Here is a 17,499-nt window from a genome sequence, read left to right on the forward strand (position 1 = left end):
CCGGGTGCAGTGAAGCTGACCAGCTGCTCCTCCCCTGGGCCTGAGAGCCACTGCAGCACCTGAGGCAGACAGGGCGGGACAGCAGGGCCGTAAGGGAGGAGACCGTGCCGTGGGAAGGAGGGCTGAGATCCAGCTCCAAGCCCACCACCCTGATCCATTGACCCTTGGGAGAACCATTTCATGTCAGCTGTAATGTGGGAATGGTTAACAGTGGTCGGTGGTAGTTTCCACAAGGGTCAAGTGAGAAAGCACCAGAATGGGAAGCTGGGCTGGCAGGAAGCACTGAGGGAGGCGGGCGAGGGTTCCAGGGCTCTGCCCGGAGGGGACATAGATAAAGCTGGTGTGAGCCTGAGGCAGGATGAGGATCGTCTGGATAACTGAGGAGGAGAAATTTCACATTCACTGAGTCCATTGATGGGTGGGCAGGGGTCCCAGGGACCTGGCTTGAAGAGACAACCCAGTGTGTGGTGTGTGTGTATGTGTGTCCCCAGCTCTAGTTGCCTATTATGGTGATCTAAGGACTCTCATGTTGGTTCTGGGATATTTGACCAAAAAGGGATATTAATTTTTTTCTCTGAATTAAGGCTGGAAGCTGGGGTAGGACAGCTTGCAGACGAGAAGCCTGAGAATGTTCCCAGTAATTAGGGCCCGACCATAAACACTTGTACAGTCCTTTGCTGAATTCATTTGGTCATCCTAACACCCTTGTGAGGTAAGTGTCATTATGATCCCATTCTACAGATGCGGACTTGGGGACTCAGAGATGCTTCAAGATTTGTCCAACATCTCACTCCTAGCAGAGCTAGAACTCAAGCTGAGAACTGTAGACTCCCAATCCTGTGTGCTAACCGTTTTGAAATGGGGAAAATGGCTAATAAGCAAGCAAGCAAGCAAACAAACAGTAAGAGATACAACCCCTTGGATACTGGGTTGGAGGAAGCCAATATGTAGAAACCCCAGAAAACAGAGAGCCCTGCCCCCCACTTTGGCATTGACCCTGAGATGACCCTTCCCCTGATGCCCACATGTAGGTCCATGAGGTGCTCATTCACCATGCTTGGGGCTCTGGGGGAACAATCAGATTGCAAAGCCCCCTGTCCCCCTACCCCGCATGTTAGGCTAATCCCTGTGGGGCTCTTAACCCCAGGAGAGAAGAATCAAGGTTCAGAGAAGCCAGCCTTATCCCCAAATCTTCCCCACAAAGAGGCCTTAGCATCTTCCATTATCTTCTCCTTCCAAGGTGGAGGAAGGTGGGACCTTTCCAGCCTCAGGTTTGGGGATGACATCATAGAAAGAGTTGAGGGAACATGGGTGGCAGTGTAGCTAAAATGCTGGTATTAATAGACATGTATTATTTTAAGTTATAGGCACCCTAGAGTCAATCAGCTCCTCCCCAAATCCTGGGGCACCCACGCACCTCTTCTGATCTCACAACCTCTAAGGATCCTGGATCAAATATCGCCGGTGGGGCAGGGGAGGTCTGGCTTCTCTGCTGGGGCTGAGATGCTGTGTCCCTCTTGTTGAATCTCACACCCACCCGCCCAACCTCCAGGGTGGGGCGAGGAGAGAGGGAGAGCCACCCGGTGGAGCTGGGTGGGGAGAACCCTGTGAGCTGTGGGGGTCAGCAGCTACGGGAGTGCTGGGGCCAGGCGCCCAGGCCACGTAAGCGCCATCTGCGGGTCCTGCCTCACCTGCTCCAGTCGGTGTAGGCGTTGCCGCTGCTCCTGCCGCTGCACATGCAGGTTGGAGAGGCGCACGAGCTGGTGAATGGCCTCGTCCACCTCCTGGTACAGGGCGGCTGGGCCCGCGCCCTCCAGCCTGGGGAAAGAAAGGGGCAGAATGATCTACTGCCCTTGTCAACCCCTGCCCCCCGCCCCCCCACCGCATTCCATCCTTGCACAGCAGGCCTGGATTTGAATCCCGACTCTCCCATCGACTGACTAATCTTGGCCAAGGCATTTAACACTTCTGATCCTCCAGATCCCTGTCTGTAATGGTAACTAGAACCTAGGGACGTTATGCGAAGGTTATAGGAGGTGGAAAAGCACGATCTCCTGCCCAGAGGCATGCTCAGTAAGAATGGCCTGGCGCCTAAGGTTTACTGACGGCTCTCTGCTGTGTCTCCACCTGCCCCCCTCGTACTTGCTGCTGTGGGTGGAACGCAGCCTCATCAGGATGGCTCCCCCGTCCCTCTGCAGCTCCGTCAGCCGGGGATCTGCCCGCACCTTCTGTAGGGGCTCAAGCATTCCTACAGCCTCCTGGGGGCAGGGGGCAGCCGGCAGTAGGGGCTCCACCGGAGCATCCCCATCCCCCCCCTCCCCGCCCCATCCCCACCCCCTCCCCTTCCGTCTGGTCTCATGTCCTACCTCTCCCTCCTCCGGCTCCGTGGCTCCCTCCAGCTCCTCAATGGCTCGCCTCACGGAGCACAGCACCCCTTGGCACAGGCGGCACAGCCTCGCCACTTCCTGAAACACACACACACACATACACACACGTGCGCGCGCGGATGGAGGCGGGGCAGCCCCAGAGACTTTTATGGAAACAATGCTCGGTTAGTTTCTGACTTTGTTGTTTACTAATTGTATGACATTAAGCAGGTCCAGAAACCTCCCGAATCTCAGGTTTCTTCACTGTAAAGTCAGGACAAGATACACAGAATTTTGGGGCGCCTGGATGGTGCAGTCAGTTAAGCGTCCGACTCTTGTTTCGGTTCAGGTCGTGATCTCAGGGTCGTGAGATCGAGCCCCGCATCAGGCTCCGTGCTGGGCGTACAGCCCGCTTCAGATTCTCTCTCTGCCCCCCAAGACCCCCATTCATGCTCTCTCTCTCAAAAAAAGATACACAGGGGCGCCTGGGTGGCTCAGTTGGTTGAGCGGCTGCCTTCAGCTCAGGTCATGAACCCGGAATCCCGGCATGGAGTCCCGCATCGGGCTCCCCACTCAGTGAGGAGTCTCTTTCTCCCTCTGACCCTCTCCTCTCTCATGCTCTCTCTTACTCTCTCTCTCTCTCTCAAATAAATAAAATCTTAAAAAAAAAAAGATACACAGAATTTTGTGAGGTTTAAAGAGATGATGCCAGGTAAGCACTTAGCAAGGACTGGCACAGTAAACAGCTTAGTAAATTCAAGTCTCCTTTCCCCCTGTCTACACTAGGTTTTCACCCTATAAAACCCTCCTCTCTGGCTGTTCAGATCCACTTCCCCTTTGATGTATAGCTTAGTGACTATGTTACAGACCCCCTTTAATACTTAGCTCAGATGGTGTTCATTTATCTTTTCTTGAATATTCACAGCACTGAGATTCATAGACTTAGCTATTATATCACACTTGCTGTACTTTGTGGGTGAGGACCCTGAGGCCTGGATGTTGGTGCAGGGGACAAGTACAGAAAGGGTACCATCTCTGGAAATGGGGTACAGTACTTTGTCCAAGGTCACATGGAACTAAAACCAGCCTTCCTGACTGTCAGCTCTTTCCAGAACCCCAGTAAAATTACCTTACACTCTTCTTTTTTTTTTATTTTTCATTTTTATATTTTAAAGATTTTCTTTATTTATTTGACAGAGAGAGAGGGAGAGCACAAGTAGGCAGAGAGGCAAGCAGAGGGTGAGGGAGAAGCAGGCTCCCCGCAGAGCAGGGAGCCTGATGTGGGTCTCGATCCCAGGACTCTGGGATCATGACCTGAGCCGAAGGCAGTCGCTTAACGACTGAGCCACCCAGGCACCCCTACACTCTTCTTTAATAGCTTCTGACTTATGTCCCACCAAAAACCATATGCTGCTTGATGTCATATTAAGAACTTATTGAATATACTCCTCTCATCTCCCCAGTAGCCCATGGTACATGCATAATATTTTGCTCATGGGTTGTGAGCCATACATATATATTGAATTGAATGGAAGGGAAATCTCTTTTTCCCAACCCTATGGTCATGTCTCAGATCTGCCCTCTCTCTCCCAGAATGTCCTCAGCTGGGTCATTCCTGGCTCCCACCGTCCTGGGTAGAGGAGGAGAAGCTTACCTGGTGTGTCTCTACCCAGTAGCTGGGAGAGGGTTCCCTGTGACCTCCCAAGTCCCACGGCAGCTCCTCTGGCTTGGCCACTCTTTTCAGATCACTCTCTGATAGCAACTCAGCGCCCTGGAGACATGTGAAGGCAGGGGGTTTCTGGCCTGGCCACCCAGGGGTTCAGGGACCAGCTTGGGGCTCCAGTCATCCTATTCTCTCTCCACTACTGAAGGGGACTAGCTGGGAGTGAGGAGCTCAAACCTGAAGTTCATAGAGTTCAGTCAGAGGATCATCATGAGTGAGAACCAGCAGTCGCTGAACAAGGGGAGGGTCTCCTGAGTCCTGAGGGCAGAGAAGAATAACACTAACTGGTGGGCAACTGGGTGGCCTAGAATGGCCACCCCGGGAAGAGTTAGGGTCAGGAGAAGTACCTGTGCCAAGGGCTGCTTACCTGAAGTTGACTTAGAACAGGAATGAGGGCTGGGGGCAATGGGGGTGCCTTTCGAAGGTCCAGCAGGATGGACAGCCCCAATATCTGGAGATCAGGCCTGTGGGGGCAGAAAGAGCCAAGGGGGCACTGTGTATGCACATGTGTGTGTTGAGGGGACAGCAGCACAGGGTCTGGTTTTAGTGTTACTAGTGCTCAGGAGAAGTTAGTGCCTGGTACTTTCAGGAAGCAATGGGCAAAGGGCCAAAATGGGGATCTGTGTCCAAGAGGCAGTGACCTAGCATTCAGGAGCCTATGTTCAACGATACTAAGTCACAGGATCAGGGGCTGGAAAACCAGGACCGCTATGCTCTGGAAAGGTGTGAATTCCATTCCAGTATATGGCATGGTGCCTACTAGGTTCTTGGTGCTCAGTAAGTAGCTGCTGAATGAGCAAACCAATACCCTGATAATCTAGGTAGTGTCTTAGGATATTAAAAGTTAGCAGTGCTGATTTTGAACATTGATGAAGATATCCTGGAGGTCAGAGGTCAGCAAGGTCAGTGGTCAGTGCCTTAAAAATTGAGGGGTGAGGAAGTCAGTATCCTAGAGGTCAGGAAGTCAGTGTCCTGAGAAGAAAGGAGGTCAGGGCCCTCATGAGCAGGAGGTTAATGTTCAGGGTGCCAGAGGCGGGCCTCGGTTACCTGAGCAAGGAGTGGAGGTAATGAAGAGCAGTGCTCAGCACGTCTCGGGAGGGTGGGCGCTCCTCAGGAGGGCTCGGTGGGGTAACGGTCAGCAGAGCTCGCCCACTCTGGTCCACCCCTCCTGAGGACACAAAACGGCCAGGCTGTCCTGGCTGCAGGCAGGTCTTGGCTACCTCCCAGCCACCCTGATCGCTTCTCTTTCCTTGACCCCTGTCCCTTCAAACACTGATGCCCACTGACCAGTCAGGACAAGGAATCCAGATGCCATCAAGTCCCAAGCTACATCCGGGTCATCGGAGTTGGAGACCGGAGAGGCCTCTTCTGGGACACTGTCCCCTCCCACTTCCTGCACCGTCTCCTGGGGTGGTGTTGGTGGGTCTGGCAGGAGCCCTTCTGGACCTGTGGGTCCTGCACAGACACAAGCAGAGCTTTAGGCCTGAGGTGGGGAGGGTTCTGGCTGTGGGGTTCCCAGCTCCTCCTCCAGCCCCCTTCTCTAGACCCAGCCTATGCTGGCCTTTGCCCTCCTGGCTTCAGTGTCATCTCACCTGCCACCACGCATGCCAGGCTGGGCTCCTCTGGATCCTTCTCTCTGGCCATCTCGTCTACAGGTCCACAGGCTTCTGGGGGCTGAGGCTCTTTTTTGTCTGCTGGTTTGAGCTCCTCCTTCAGCTCCGACTCTGGCTTCCCTGAGCCTTTGTGCTCCTCCTCGACCGGGCTGCATCCTGGGAGCTCGTGCTCATTTGGCGGGGGCAGAGTGACAAGGACTTCCTGGTGGCTGGCTTCTTCCTTGTCCCCGGGGCTCAGTGGAGCACTGTCCCCTCCTCGGCTAAGAGCCCCTCTGCCTGCAGCACGCTTCTTTCTCCTGTTTCCTTTGCCTGTTCTCCGAGGGGTGCCGGGTGGTCCTTCAGCCCCCTGGCCTGCCCCTCCCCCAGCCTCCCCCGGCCTCAGGAGACAAGATTCAGAGGCTTCCCCCAATGTCTCTGCTGGAGACTCAGACACCTCTAGCGCTGTTGCTTCTGGGAGAGCCTCGGCTCCTGGGGGTGACCCAGGGGAGGCTCCAGTGCTGCTTCCCTCACCCGGTGGGCGTGCCCCATCCTGGTCCCGCGGCCCCAGGCCCTTCTGGTGCATCCAGGCGCGGTGTCTCCTGTGCCGGCCCTTCCCTCCAGCACCCTTTCGGGTGGGCACTGTCCGGGTCCTGGAGAGGCCCGAGGAGCCCTCGGCATTCATGGGGCTCCCCCTCACAGGCAGCGTCACCTCCAGCAGCTCCACGTACTCGCCTTCAGGTCCTTCAGCGGGGGCATTGTGCCCGTCGCCAGGACTCCGGGTGCCCAGGGCCTCCTCAGGGAGCAGAGGGCTGGGGAGCCCTGGGGGTCCGGAGGGCAGTTCGGGGGGCAACGTGCTTGGCCGGTGTCCAACCATGAGGCCCCCTTTATGCACAAATCGTGGGCAGATGAGCTCTGCCCAGGGCAGCCGCTGAATCCCAGAGGGCGCAGAGAGCAGGCAAGTACTAAGGCGACCTGTTGGCCGGTCCTTATTGATGCCTTGCAGCCACTCAGGTGTGAACAGGTAGGCACAGGCCTCATTGGGCACAGGCAGCTCCTGTACCCGTCCACCCCCTGGGGCCAGGCACTTGAGTGCCAGGCGGGGTGCTTGGGCTGCGGAGGGCACTACTTGCAGGTAGAAGTCTCCTGGGCGCAGCAGTTGCCAGGGCAGGGCTGCGAGCTGCACCACGACCTGCTCGTGCAGGCAGAGGGGCCAGCCCTCATGGAAGAAGAGGAAACCGCTGTACTGGGCCTGGGGAGAGAGGTGGGACGCCGCGCTCAGGCCTCTGCTGATGAAGCCAGCGGGAGAAGGCAGTTAGAACGGGACCACCCGAGGCAGGGCTGCCCTGTTGCCTGGTGGGTTATAATCCCAGGGGAGCCAGAGGGGTATCTTGGGGTGTTCATGTAGCAGAGGGAGGGATTGGGACTGGCCGGTTTTCTGGTAGTAGGAAGCTTCTCTAGGAAACGAGTTCCATGCGTGGGAGGGTAACAACTGAGTCATTACAAAGACACGGTCAGCAGATGCCGTTGTCTGGAGGGGTCAGGGACTCTTAGGAGTCTTTATAGCTGCAGGAGTGAAGGATCTCTGCTAAGTCATGTCTGGGGGAGTTAAGTATCTTGGGAAATCAATATGGGGGGGATGTCTGGAATTGGGTCTGGTGGGTCTGGGTCTTTGGGAGTTGATGTTTCTTAGGGGGCAATATTTGGGGAAGACGAGTGTCTTTGTGTGTGTTAGTATCTGAGTGGCCTCTGCCTGGTGGGGGGGGCGGTCAGTGTTGGGAGGCGGCATCTCTGGGGAGAGGGAAATGAGTCTGGCTAGTCTCTGGAGTGAGACAGTGGATCTTAGGGGCCACTCACACAGGCTTCCTGCTGGACCTTGGCAAGCAGGTGCTTGGCGGGCACCAGGAAGTCCAGCGTGTACCTCAGCGCATCCTCCCGATAAGTCCTCTCCACCACCTGGAACACCTGGCCCAAGAGTGTGGGGGCTGTCGCCTCGAAGGGTGGGTACAGGGCGGCAAGCGTGCTCTGCACACAGTCTTCCACTGGCTCGGGTTCCTGGGAGGGATAAGACCAGCTGCAGCGCCCGAGAGAGCACGGCTCCGGGTGCGGGGCTGGCCGTGTCCCCCAGGGGCCACATGGTGCGCCCCGTGTGTGCTCAAAGAGGACACTCGGGAAATGCTGGCTGAATGAGCCTGGGATGGCCTCAGTGGGGCTGGGACAGCCAGAGTGCCCAGACCTAGCAGTGCCCTCCACGCTGGAGCCCTGAGACGCTGGCCCTGGAGAGCCAGGGAGAATTTGTCGTGAATGTCTCTGATCTCAGGACCAGCGCTGCTTCTTGTGAGGTGGGACCACTGCAGAGTTCCTCCTCAGGAAGAGACAGTCCTCTTGGCCACCAGAAGATTTAGTGATGGCTGAGAGAACTGGGAGGTGGAGGGCCATCCTGCAAGCCCCTCCTCACAGGGTGTAAGGGCTACGGGCCTCCAGCTTAGGTGGAGGTGCTACCACCTCGAACATTCGTATCCTAGAGAGAGCTGTTGGGAGAGGAGGAGGACTGCGAAGGAGGAGGGAGGACTAAAGGGCTGTCTGTCTTTCTAGCAACCTTCTCTCTCCCAGAGTGGCTCCAGAGCAATCACCCACTCCCAGAGCATGTGGGATTGGGTTACAAAGGACTGGGTGGGGGCAGCCGAAAGAGGAAAAAGTCACAAAAGGAACATGTGGGGAAGGGAGGAGGCCTTGATGGTATGGATTTTTCCAATTCCAGTAGGACCTCTCTGCCAACTCCACCTGCCACCACTGTCTCAAAAGACAGCCCTGCTTCCTCTGGATTTGCCTCCCTAAGTGCATCACTAGGTCTCTTTCTCCATCTCAGACGCTAAACAAGCACCCCTCAGGCTATTCCTTTGCAGACTAATTTCTCTTTCAAGATGGCTTTGAGGCTCTTTTTATCAGGTTTCTTTGCTGTCAGTGGGCAAGGGGATGCTCTGCAGTGTTTATCTAAAGTTCTCTCCAGCCATCCTCCACCCCCAGTACTGTCTTTGCCCTGCAGACAAAACTGCATATTTTACCAGTTGCCCATCTGTCCTGACCCTCTGAGAAGCTAGGGCAGCCACTCCAGAGAGGGACATTCAGTGCGTCAGCACAGAGACCCAGCCCCAAGGTGTGTGGGCGAGCAGACAGACCCCCCAGTGTTCCGGGGACCCGGCTAGTTAGCGGCTAGCTCGCGCGGTGAGAGTGGGTGGGGGGAGGGTGGGGGGAGGCAGAGTGGGCCGTCCGATCGGAGGCCAGGAGGGGGGAGCTGCAGCTTGAGGAGCGAGGCAGCTGCAACCCATTAGGGGCGGTGAGCTCATGGCTGAGCGAGAGTCTCAGCCACAGGAAACTGCAGCGGCAGGAGGGGAGGAGGGGTCTGGGGTGGGAGGCGGCGGGCAGGAGCACAGAGACCGAGCCTCCAGTCGGCCAGGACCAAAAAGGAGACCAGAGAGACTGAGTCAGCTCTCCCTGGCCCAGTTCCTCTTTTTTCTTGCTCCAGCCTCCCTGCCAGGAGGTGCCCTTCCTTCTGTAGAGGAGCAGCCCCGGTAGTGCTCCTCCCCCCACCTCCTGGCAGTGAGCGCCCCCTGGCAGGGCCTCCCCCCTCCTCCACTCTGCAGCGAGAGCCCCCTTAGCCGTGCCCCCCCCAGCCCCCTGCAGTGGGCGCTCTCTCTGGCAGTGCCCACTCCTTGCAGTGATTCTTCAGAGACAACTTCTGGCGTGAAAGTTCCCAGAACAGTGTCCACTCCTGGTGGTATGGACTCCCCCAGTGCCATTCTGCTTCCTGTGTCCTAAGCTGCCGCTGCCAGAGTCCCCTACCTCCTGCAGGGAGCTCCCGCTTGTGCTCGCTCCCCTCTGCAGCGGGAGTACTCCGAGACAGAGCTTCGGCTCCCTGCAGCGAGAGCTCTGGGGCACTCTTCCCCCCCAACCTCAATCTCTGGTCTGCTCTGGCAGCGTCACGCCCCCTGGCACTGTGAGTCCCCCTCCTCACTCTGTCCACTCTCCTGAAGCAGCCCCTCTTTCTCCGCGGGAACTTCCCTCTTTGGCAATGTCCCTGGCCCCAGCCCAGCCACAGCTGTGGCCGGTCCCCCAGGGCCGGATGGGTGGGCCCAGCTCACCGGGCTGGGGACTGGGATGGAAAATGGTGGTTCCAGGCAGGTCAGTTCTCATGACCCGAGGCCGGGCCCCTTCCAGGGCCACTGCAGCACCAACCCGCAGGGGTCTCCCGCGGGTAAGGAGCTGGGACCCGGAGGGGGAGGGAGGATCCTGCAAAGGAAGGCACAGGTCGGGACAGAGGAGGGCGGGAGGAGGTGGGTGGATTGGGGGAGCGACCAGAGGGAGGATGGGGGGGGGGGCGGAGAAGAAGGGAAGAAAGAAAGAGTGAGGGCAATAGCCGGTGGGGACAGAGCCAGACAGTGAGGCAGACAGACAGACAGATCAAAGAAAAGAAGGGGGGATGGGAGGGAGGAGAGTTCCAGGAGCGCTCAACAGACCGAGGCGGGCGCTGGAGGCACCGGGCTGGGGGCTGGCGGCCCCGAGCGGGCTGCGCGAAGGCGGAGGGGGACACGGGGCCCGCGAAGCCGGACTCACCATGGCTCGGCGCGGGGTCGCGTCCGACGCTCGGGCGGGCGGGGCCGGGCGCGCCGCCGCCTCCCTCCCTACGCTCCCGTCTCGCCGGGTCTGGCTAGGGGACAGCTCCGGCCGCGGCGGCGGATCGGCCGGCTCGGGCTCCCAGGCCGCGGGGCCCCGCCAGGGAGGGCCGAGACGGCCGCCCCTCCCCGCCCCGCCCTCAGTGCCCGCCTCCGCCTCCGCGCCGGACCCCCTGCCGGGACTCCCTCTCCCGCGCCCAGCCTCTCCGCGGCTTCCCGGCCGCCCACAGCGGATCAGCCTTGCTCTCCCGCAACCCTCTTCCTCCCCCCGCCCCGCCCTCCAGTGGGTAGCCCCGACCCTGGCCCTCGGACGCCCGCCCTGCCGAGGATGCCCCTCTTTTCCCGCCACCGCCTCGCTCCCTGCGGGATCAGTTTAGCCTCCACGAGGGACACTCCAGAGACTGCGGCGTGCGTGAATTTTCTGGGGTACCCAGCCTAGGACTGGGATCGTTCGGCGGCCGGAAGCCTCCCGTCTCTAACTCGCTTGGGAACCTGTTCTCCCCGCGGTTGCCAGACTTAGGCAGCACCTGGAGCTCAGAAGAGACCCCCGGGCCCCTGCCCGACTCGGGTGGAGCTGAGGGCAGGGAAATCAGGGGATTCCTTCCACCCTCCAGGGGCTCGCCCGCCCTCTTTCCCTCCCATCTCCTTCGGCTTCTAGCCTCCTGGCTCCGACAATGGGCTCCTCTGTGCGGCCTGGGGAGGGCGGGGGCGGCGGTGGGGGGAATTAGGGAGCGGTGAAAGGCTTGGGGTGGGGGGTGGGGGTGACCGTCGTGACTGAAGAGGGGCCGGGTCTTAGGATCAGGATCCTCCTATAGGGGCGTGCACTTCGGCAGACGTTTTCTGAGTTCCTTACTCGCTGCCCCTTCCCCTCCGCACCGCGTGTCTCCATTTTCGGCTAGCGGAGGGAAGGCATCAGACCACCCCCGCAGCGCCCCCCCCCCGCGGGTCAGACCCCATGATTCGAAACTGGATGCCAGACCCTTCCTTCTTATGGGGTGGCGATAGAGTCTCCCAGGGTCGCCAGGGCTCATGGCGGTGAGGATGGCTATCTGACGCAGAAGACAAAGCGGGGCAGGCTAGTTAAGAAAGTTCTAGTCTCACCCATCCTCCACCGCGTCTGGATGTGAAATGAAGCCCCGGCGAGGGTTTCCCCGGGAGGGCTCGGAGGCTTAGGCAGAGACGGGAGATGCCTTGTTCCTCCTCTGAGCAGGCACCGGGAAGCCCTGCAGGGGCTGGGGGTGGGGGGTGGGGGGTGGCACTTCCAAAGGGTGAACATTTGAGAGGAGATCGGAAAGCCAGATAGTCCCCAGAGAGGGGCGTGTAGGCATGTGCCACTGAGGGTGGGGGCTGACGTTTGGAAAACATCCTGCCAGTGGGTGCGGCACCTGCGAGGCCAGGAGGCTGGGGCCCCTGGGCAGTCGTTAGCCCAGCGGGAGAAGAGGGCGTCGTCTACCTAGGTGATGGGCTCCTCTGTCACCTCCTCAGAACGCTAAACGCCACCTTTTCTCCACTCCACTGGGTCTGGAAAAGAAGAGAGAGAAAATGCTCATCCTTCTTGGAGACAAGAAGATCCCTCTGCTCCATAGTGTCAAAGAAAAAAAAAAAAATCTAGGGCGGCCAAGTCCAGTGACCATGTTCTCAGCAGAGTTAGAGGCAGGGAGCTGGAACTCTTTTTCATCAATGGGCTATGGGCCCTGGAGTCACTGGGCTCTCTAGCCTCCTTGTAATTAGTGCTGGGGACCTGGGAGAGTGAGATTTTGCTACCCCCTGGTGTCCACTCTATAAATGCTGCCCAGTAGCTGGTTACAGAGGCCAGCACTTAGGAAACTTTCTTAGAGGATATGTTATGACTCTTACTCACTTGTTTCAAATCCAGCTAACCCATTTCAAGTGTTGAGAAAGAGTCTGAACTTTCCCTTACTGGGTCTTACATTCCTTATACTCAAGCAAATTGTTTGGGAAACAGTTGGTAGAATCCAAGGTTCCTATAATTAGGAAGTGGAATATAAATTGAGCTGGCTCTGGGAGTCCATGAACTCCTGGAAAAAAAAAGGAGTGGATCATTTTTTTTTTTTTCCTATGGAGAAATGGGAGCCACTGAAAGTTTTTGAACCTGTAGGGGGATGGAGTTTGGATGCAAGGTCTGGGATCCAGTTACTCCTTTTCAGGAGTCGTTTTAATTTGTGCTAAGTGAGAAAAGTTTATTTTATTAAGTAAAGTGACATGTATACTTATAATGGTTAAATACCCTCTCTCCCAGAATGCAGGCTCTTACCTAAGAGTGTGTGTGTGTCTGTTCAATAGATTGTATGTTGATGAGTGTGTTTTGGGGAGATGTGAAGGGGAGAGATTATAGGGGAGGAATTGGAGCTTGGGTACAGCCCAGGCTTAGAAGCCTTCTCTTGCATTCACAAACCGGCCTCACCATAGTTCACCGATTTCAGAGTCTTTGGAGCTTGCCAAACTCCCATTTTACAGATGAAATTCTGACTTATTGAAGTTAAGTAACTTGCTGGAAGCTACACAGTAAGTAGAAAAGCCAGGATTTGAGCCCAGGCAGTCTGACTCCAGAGCCTTCACTCTCGACTACTAAGTTACAGGGTTTCATCTAAGCTGTCAGAGTCCATAAAAGAAGCACTTCGAACACTACCTCACCTTTTCTACCACCTAACCATCATGTTAAAAAGTGTTTATTTTTGTAACAGCCAGTGCTGAAAGAGTTTCTAAAAGTGACAGATATGTCCCCGTGGGTCAGAGAATAAAAATCTTTTTTTTCTAGACTTGTTCTAGAATAAGTAATAGTTAAAATAATCCCCAAGAAATTTCCAATATGGTTTTGCTAGGGAAGGAGTGTTATCCAAACACGAGAGAAGGTGGGTGGAAGAAACATTTGGATCTGTAATGTTTTTTACCTGGTTTCTGTGCACCAAGAGATGCAATCGCTATTCCATGTAGGGTTGGGGCTGTAGGCTGCTCGCTATTTGTCCACTTGGAGCATAGCAGTGACCAGGACCCCGCTTTGGTCCCATGCCTCAAGGCAAGGGGAATTAATGAAGGACCACAAAGGAGAGTTTTATAGACAGGAAGGGATGGACTTGAGAGAACATGTTCTTGTTACCTGTGCCTTCCAAGGAAACTGGGGCCAAAGCCTTAGTTATTTATAGGATAAGAAATCTGTGCAGTATTATACAGTAATATATGTTAATTCTATTTTTTGTTGAATCCCCCCCTTAGTTTTGGCTTTATTTTATTGGTAATCTTCCTTTAAAAGTGTTCAGTTGTTATCTGAGCTACGTGTCATCAGAGTCCACACTGCCACCACCATCTCGCCTGTGGTGGTGTATGAGTTTCCATACTGGTTTCTCTACTCTACTCTTACCTCCTAAGAAGCTGCACCCTCCCTAGAGCATCTTCTAAAAACTCCAGTCAGGGGTGCCTGGGTAGCTCAGTCGGTTGAGAGTCTGACTCTTGATTTCGGCTCAGGTCATGATCTCGGGGTCATGGGATCGAGCCCCGCGTTGGGCTCCGTGCTCAGTGGGGAGTCTGCCTGAGAGTCTCTCTCCCTTTCTCTCTCCCTCTGCCCCTCCTCTCGCACCTGTGCTCTCGTTTTCTAAAAATAAATAAGTAAATCTTAAAACAACCACAACAAACTCCAGTCAGATCCCCTGCCTATCTCTCCAGCCCGTTCTCTCAGCCCTCCCCTGAGGCGGGAAGCCACTACCGGCCTTCTTTCGGTTCTTTAAGCATACCTTGCTTATTCCTAATTTGGGGACTTCTTCTCTTTTCCTTCCACCTGGATGCTCCCTTTCACAATTCTAGGGGCTGATTCTCATCCTTCGGGATTTTACTAAAGTGTTGTATTTTCAAATGTCTTCCATGACCACCTGATCTAAAGTGGTCTCTCACCCATCGTCCCTCCTAATGATGTTATTTTGTTTTGTTGTCTTCATAGATTTATCTCTATTTGATTATGTACTTGTTTAGTTATGTCCTGTCTCTCATAATAGGCCCGCCCACGCCACCATATGTCATGTCAAAATAAGCTCCATGATGAGGACCTTTGTCTATTTCGTCACTGCTGTATCCTAGATAATGTCTGACCAGGTCCCAAAAGATATCCCTAATCCAGCTGAAAACTGTAAGGGAAGCAGAAACCCCCATAGAACAGGAACAGTGGTGGTGGGAAGAAGTGAGAGGTGGAAACTAGGAGCAAGTGCGGCCCAATGCCTGGGGTCTGCTGCTTAGCTTTGCTTTCTTAGCCCTCACAAGTTCTTTGGTTGTGGTTGATATTTGCATGTGGAAAATACACAGGACAGAATTAAAACCAAATGTGGGGTGCAGCCACTGTGGAACACAGTATGGAGGTCCCCCCCAATTAAAAATAGAATTACCATATGATCCAGCAATTCCATTTCTGGGTATTTCTTTGAAGAAAACAAAAACACAAATTTGAAAAGATATCTGTGCCCCTACATTCATTGTAGTGTTATTTACAAGAGCCAGGGTATAGAAACAACCTAAGTGTCCATCAAATGTACAAATGAATAAAGAAAACGTGGCATGTGGGTATATAAATGATATATTATTCAGTCATAAAAAATGAAATCTTGCCATTTGCTATAACATGGATGGACCTTGGGGGCATTATGCTAAGTGAAATAAGTCAGAGATAGACAAATACCATATGATCTCACTTATATGTGGAATCTAAAATACACACACACAGACACACACACAGGAGCACACAGATACGAGAACAGACTGGTGGTTGCCAGAGGTGGGGGGTGGGCAAAATGGGTGAAGGGGGTCAAAAGGTACAAACTTCCAGTTATAAAATAAATAAGTCATGGGGATGTAATGTGCAGCATGGTGACTGTGGTTAAAAATACTATATAGCATATTTGAAAGTTGGTAAGAGTAGATCTTAAAAATTCTCACCACAAGAAAAAAATTTGTAACATTTCTGGTGGCGATTGTGAACTAGACTTGTGATCATTTTGCAATAAATACAAGTATGGGATCATTATGTTGTGTACCTGAAACTAATATAATGTTGTATGTCATTTATACTTCAATTTTAAAAAAGAAACCAAATGTGGAATGTCATCTGGATCCGTTGTAGTTTCACTGGGGGGCTAGATGAATCTGGAGGAGGCATGGTTTGGAGAGGATGTTCTGGAAGGTTTCCAAAATCACTTGCAGACTTTATTGGTGAGTCAGGCCAGAGACTCTTTTACATAGCTGTAGTTCATTTGAAAACACAGTTTTATATTCTGGTTTCTTCACAGAGCATTGCCCGTCCACATTCCCATATATCAATATACTTTTTGTACATTTGTCTTCAGCTGGAGTGGTAGCTTGCTGCTTCAGTTAAATCACTAAGCACTTGCCCATCATCTGTTTAGTCGCTCTCAATTTTGAGGAGTTCCTATTATTTCTCACTTTTCTCCGTTACACAGAGTATTAACAGATATGCATACATTTATTCCTCCCCAATTTGAGTTATTTCCATTTAGCATATTTTACCAAGTGGAATTATTGGATCAAAGAGTAGGAGCCATTTTATAGCTCTTGTTATTGTCTGGCGAGGCAGTCTTTGGAGGGCAAGGGTCACGAAACTCCCTTAAAACACTTAAGAGATTGAGTGTGAAGAAGCATTGGATTTATTCTGAATGGCTCACAGCGACTGGGCATCGGCGAGTTGCTGCAGTGACGGAGATGTAGATTAGTTTCTATATAGGGCAATTTGGAATATTTAGAGCTGCCAGAAAATGGCGCAGGCTGCCTCCACAGGTAGAGATTCCTCCTTTCCGGGAAATTTTAAGCATGAGAGAGTTTTTAAAAAATTGTTTTATAAGCTTTCCAGATTTGCAATCTGTGTATTTTCCTAGCCCCTTTCCTTTGCTCTGAAAACAAAGTTTGTTAAACAAACACTTATGAAGACCTAACGTGTGCCCGGTATGTCTAGAGGCAGCTGGAACCCTCACTGGCAGCCTCCCAGCAGAGTCCTCCAGGAGCCCGCAATCTGGGAATTACAACAGCATGACGTCAGGCTTCTACCCCACCCCCAACTTCAGAACTGCTAAGTGTGTGGGTTCAAATTTGTCTCCAGTTCCTTGACATCTCCTGTTCTGTGCTCATTGTCTACTTCCAGGTCTCTGCCCATATTCCACCCATTCTTAAGACCCCTTATTCCAGAACTTTCTCTCTATGCTGTGCCATGCCTCCGAATGCTCCCAAGCCAAACCCAGTGCCTAAGTTGATTCTAAGTAATTGTTACGTTGTCTTGTTTTTTTTTATTTCCGCCAAAGGATATTTGTATTTAAAATTAGGTTTGTTTGTTTTTTTTTTAATGCGGAGGTTTCGTCCCCAGAGTACCTGTAATTGTTGGAATATAGTAGTCCTAATTCCACTAATATAACTTCACCTCCTCAGCATGAACATAATGGGTGTTTCTTTCTCTCTCTCTTCCAGGCAAACAGCCTGATTTACTGAAGGAACCAGTTGCTTAACAATCTGTTGGTTTTGGGTTTTGTTTTTTTAAAAGTCACCTACCTAGTAAAATGTAGTCTTAAAACTGCAGACTTGGCCAGGGAGGAAAAGCCCCTATTGGGGATGAAGACTCAGCCATAGTCCCTGAGTTTGACTTTTTCTTGGAGGGTATTTTGCTGAATTTCTCTGCCAATGCCACGCTGGCCTTGAGGAAGTCCTGCTGCCCTTTCGCAGTTTCTCCAGAATGCAAGTCAGCAGAATGACCCAGCCGGAGACAGCACAAGGCAGAGGCAGGAGGGCAGTGAGGAGAGACACGGTTCCGGGTTCAGCGCTGGGGCCACCACTGCGGCAGGAGGCCTTGAGCTTGAGCCTGGGCCACTGCGTCGTCATCAGCGACCACCTTCCCTTCTGAGGGCTCAGTAAAATCAGCAAATGTGGGAACACCAGCAAATACAATCACCAAAGCTCACTGTTCATTGTGTCGATGCAAACAGCGCAGAGAACCGACTGGCCTTGTAGTGTCAATGTGAATTTTTTAAAATGTCCTTTTGGTTCCCAGAAAAAATATTCAGAGGGCTACCTTGATTTTTTAAGAATTTTGAATTTATGTTCCCTATATGAAAGATGCAAATCAGAAGCCCAGTTCTTCCCTAAGG

At 53.6% G+C, this 17,499-nt stretch overlaps 1 protein-coding gene across 1 annotated transcript in view; it reads right to left on the reverse strand.

Moving 5' to 3' along the window:
• The window catches only part of ARHGEF40 (Rho guanine nucleotide exchange factor 40), an 18,793-nt gene extending 8,364 nt beyond the window's left edge, over positions 1-10,429 (reverse strand). The window contains exons 1-12 of the mRNA XM_032417625.1: positions 10,293-10,429; positions 7,536-7,733; positions 5,682-6,930; positions 5,377-5,544; positions 5,137-5,257; positions 4,457-4,553; positions 4,267-4,347; positions 4,021-4,137; positions 2,367-2,465; positions 2,143-2,258; positions 1,692-1,818; positions 1-59 (exon numbers count right to left, since the gene is read on the reverse strand). The exon at positions 1-59 is cut by the window's left edge and continues 8 nt beyond it. Of these exons, the coding sequence (XP_032273516.1) occupies positions 1-59; positions 1,692-1,818; positions 2,143-2,258; positions 2,367-2,465; positions 4,021-4,137; positions 4,267-4,347; positions 4,457-4,553; positions 5,137-5,257; positions 5,377-5,544; positions 5,682-6,930; positions 7,536-7,733; positions 10,293-10,295 (2,435 nt within the window). The 5' untranslated portion in view covers positions 10,296-10,429. The remainder of the gene's footprint in view (positions 60-1,691; positions 1,819-2,142; positions 2,259-2,366; positions 2,466-4,020; positions 4,138-4,266; positions 4,348-4,456; positions 4,554-5,136; positions 5,258-5,376; positions 5,545-5,681; positions 6,931-7,535; positions 7,734-10,292) is intronic.
• Positions 10,430-17,499: the final 7,070 nt, after the last annotated feature.

The sequence above is a fragment of the Phoca vitulina genome, unplaced genomic scaffold, assembly GCF_004348235.1.
Source record: "Phoca vitulina isolate PV1807 unplaced genomic scaffold, GSC_HSeal_1.0 scaffold20, whole genome shotgun sequence".
NCBI classification, from domain to species: domain Eukaryota; kingdom Metazoa; phylum Chordata; class Mammalia; order Carnivora; family Phocidae; genus Phoca; species Phoca vitulina.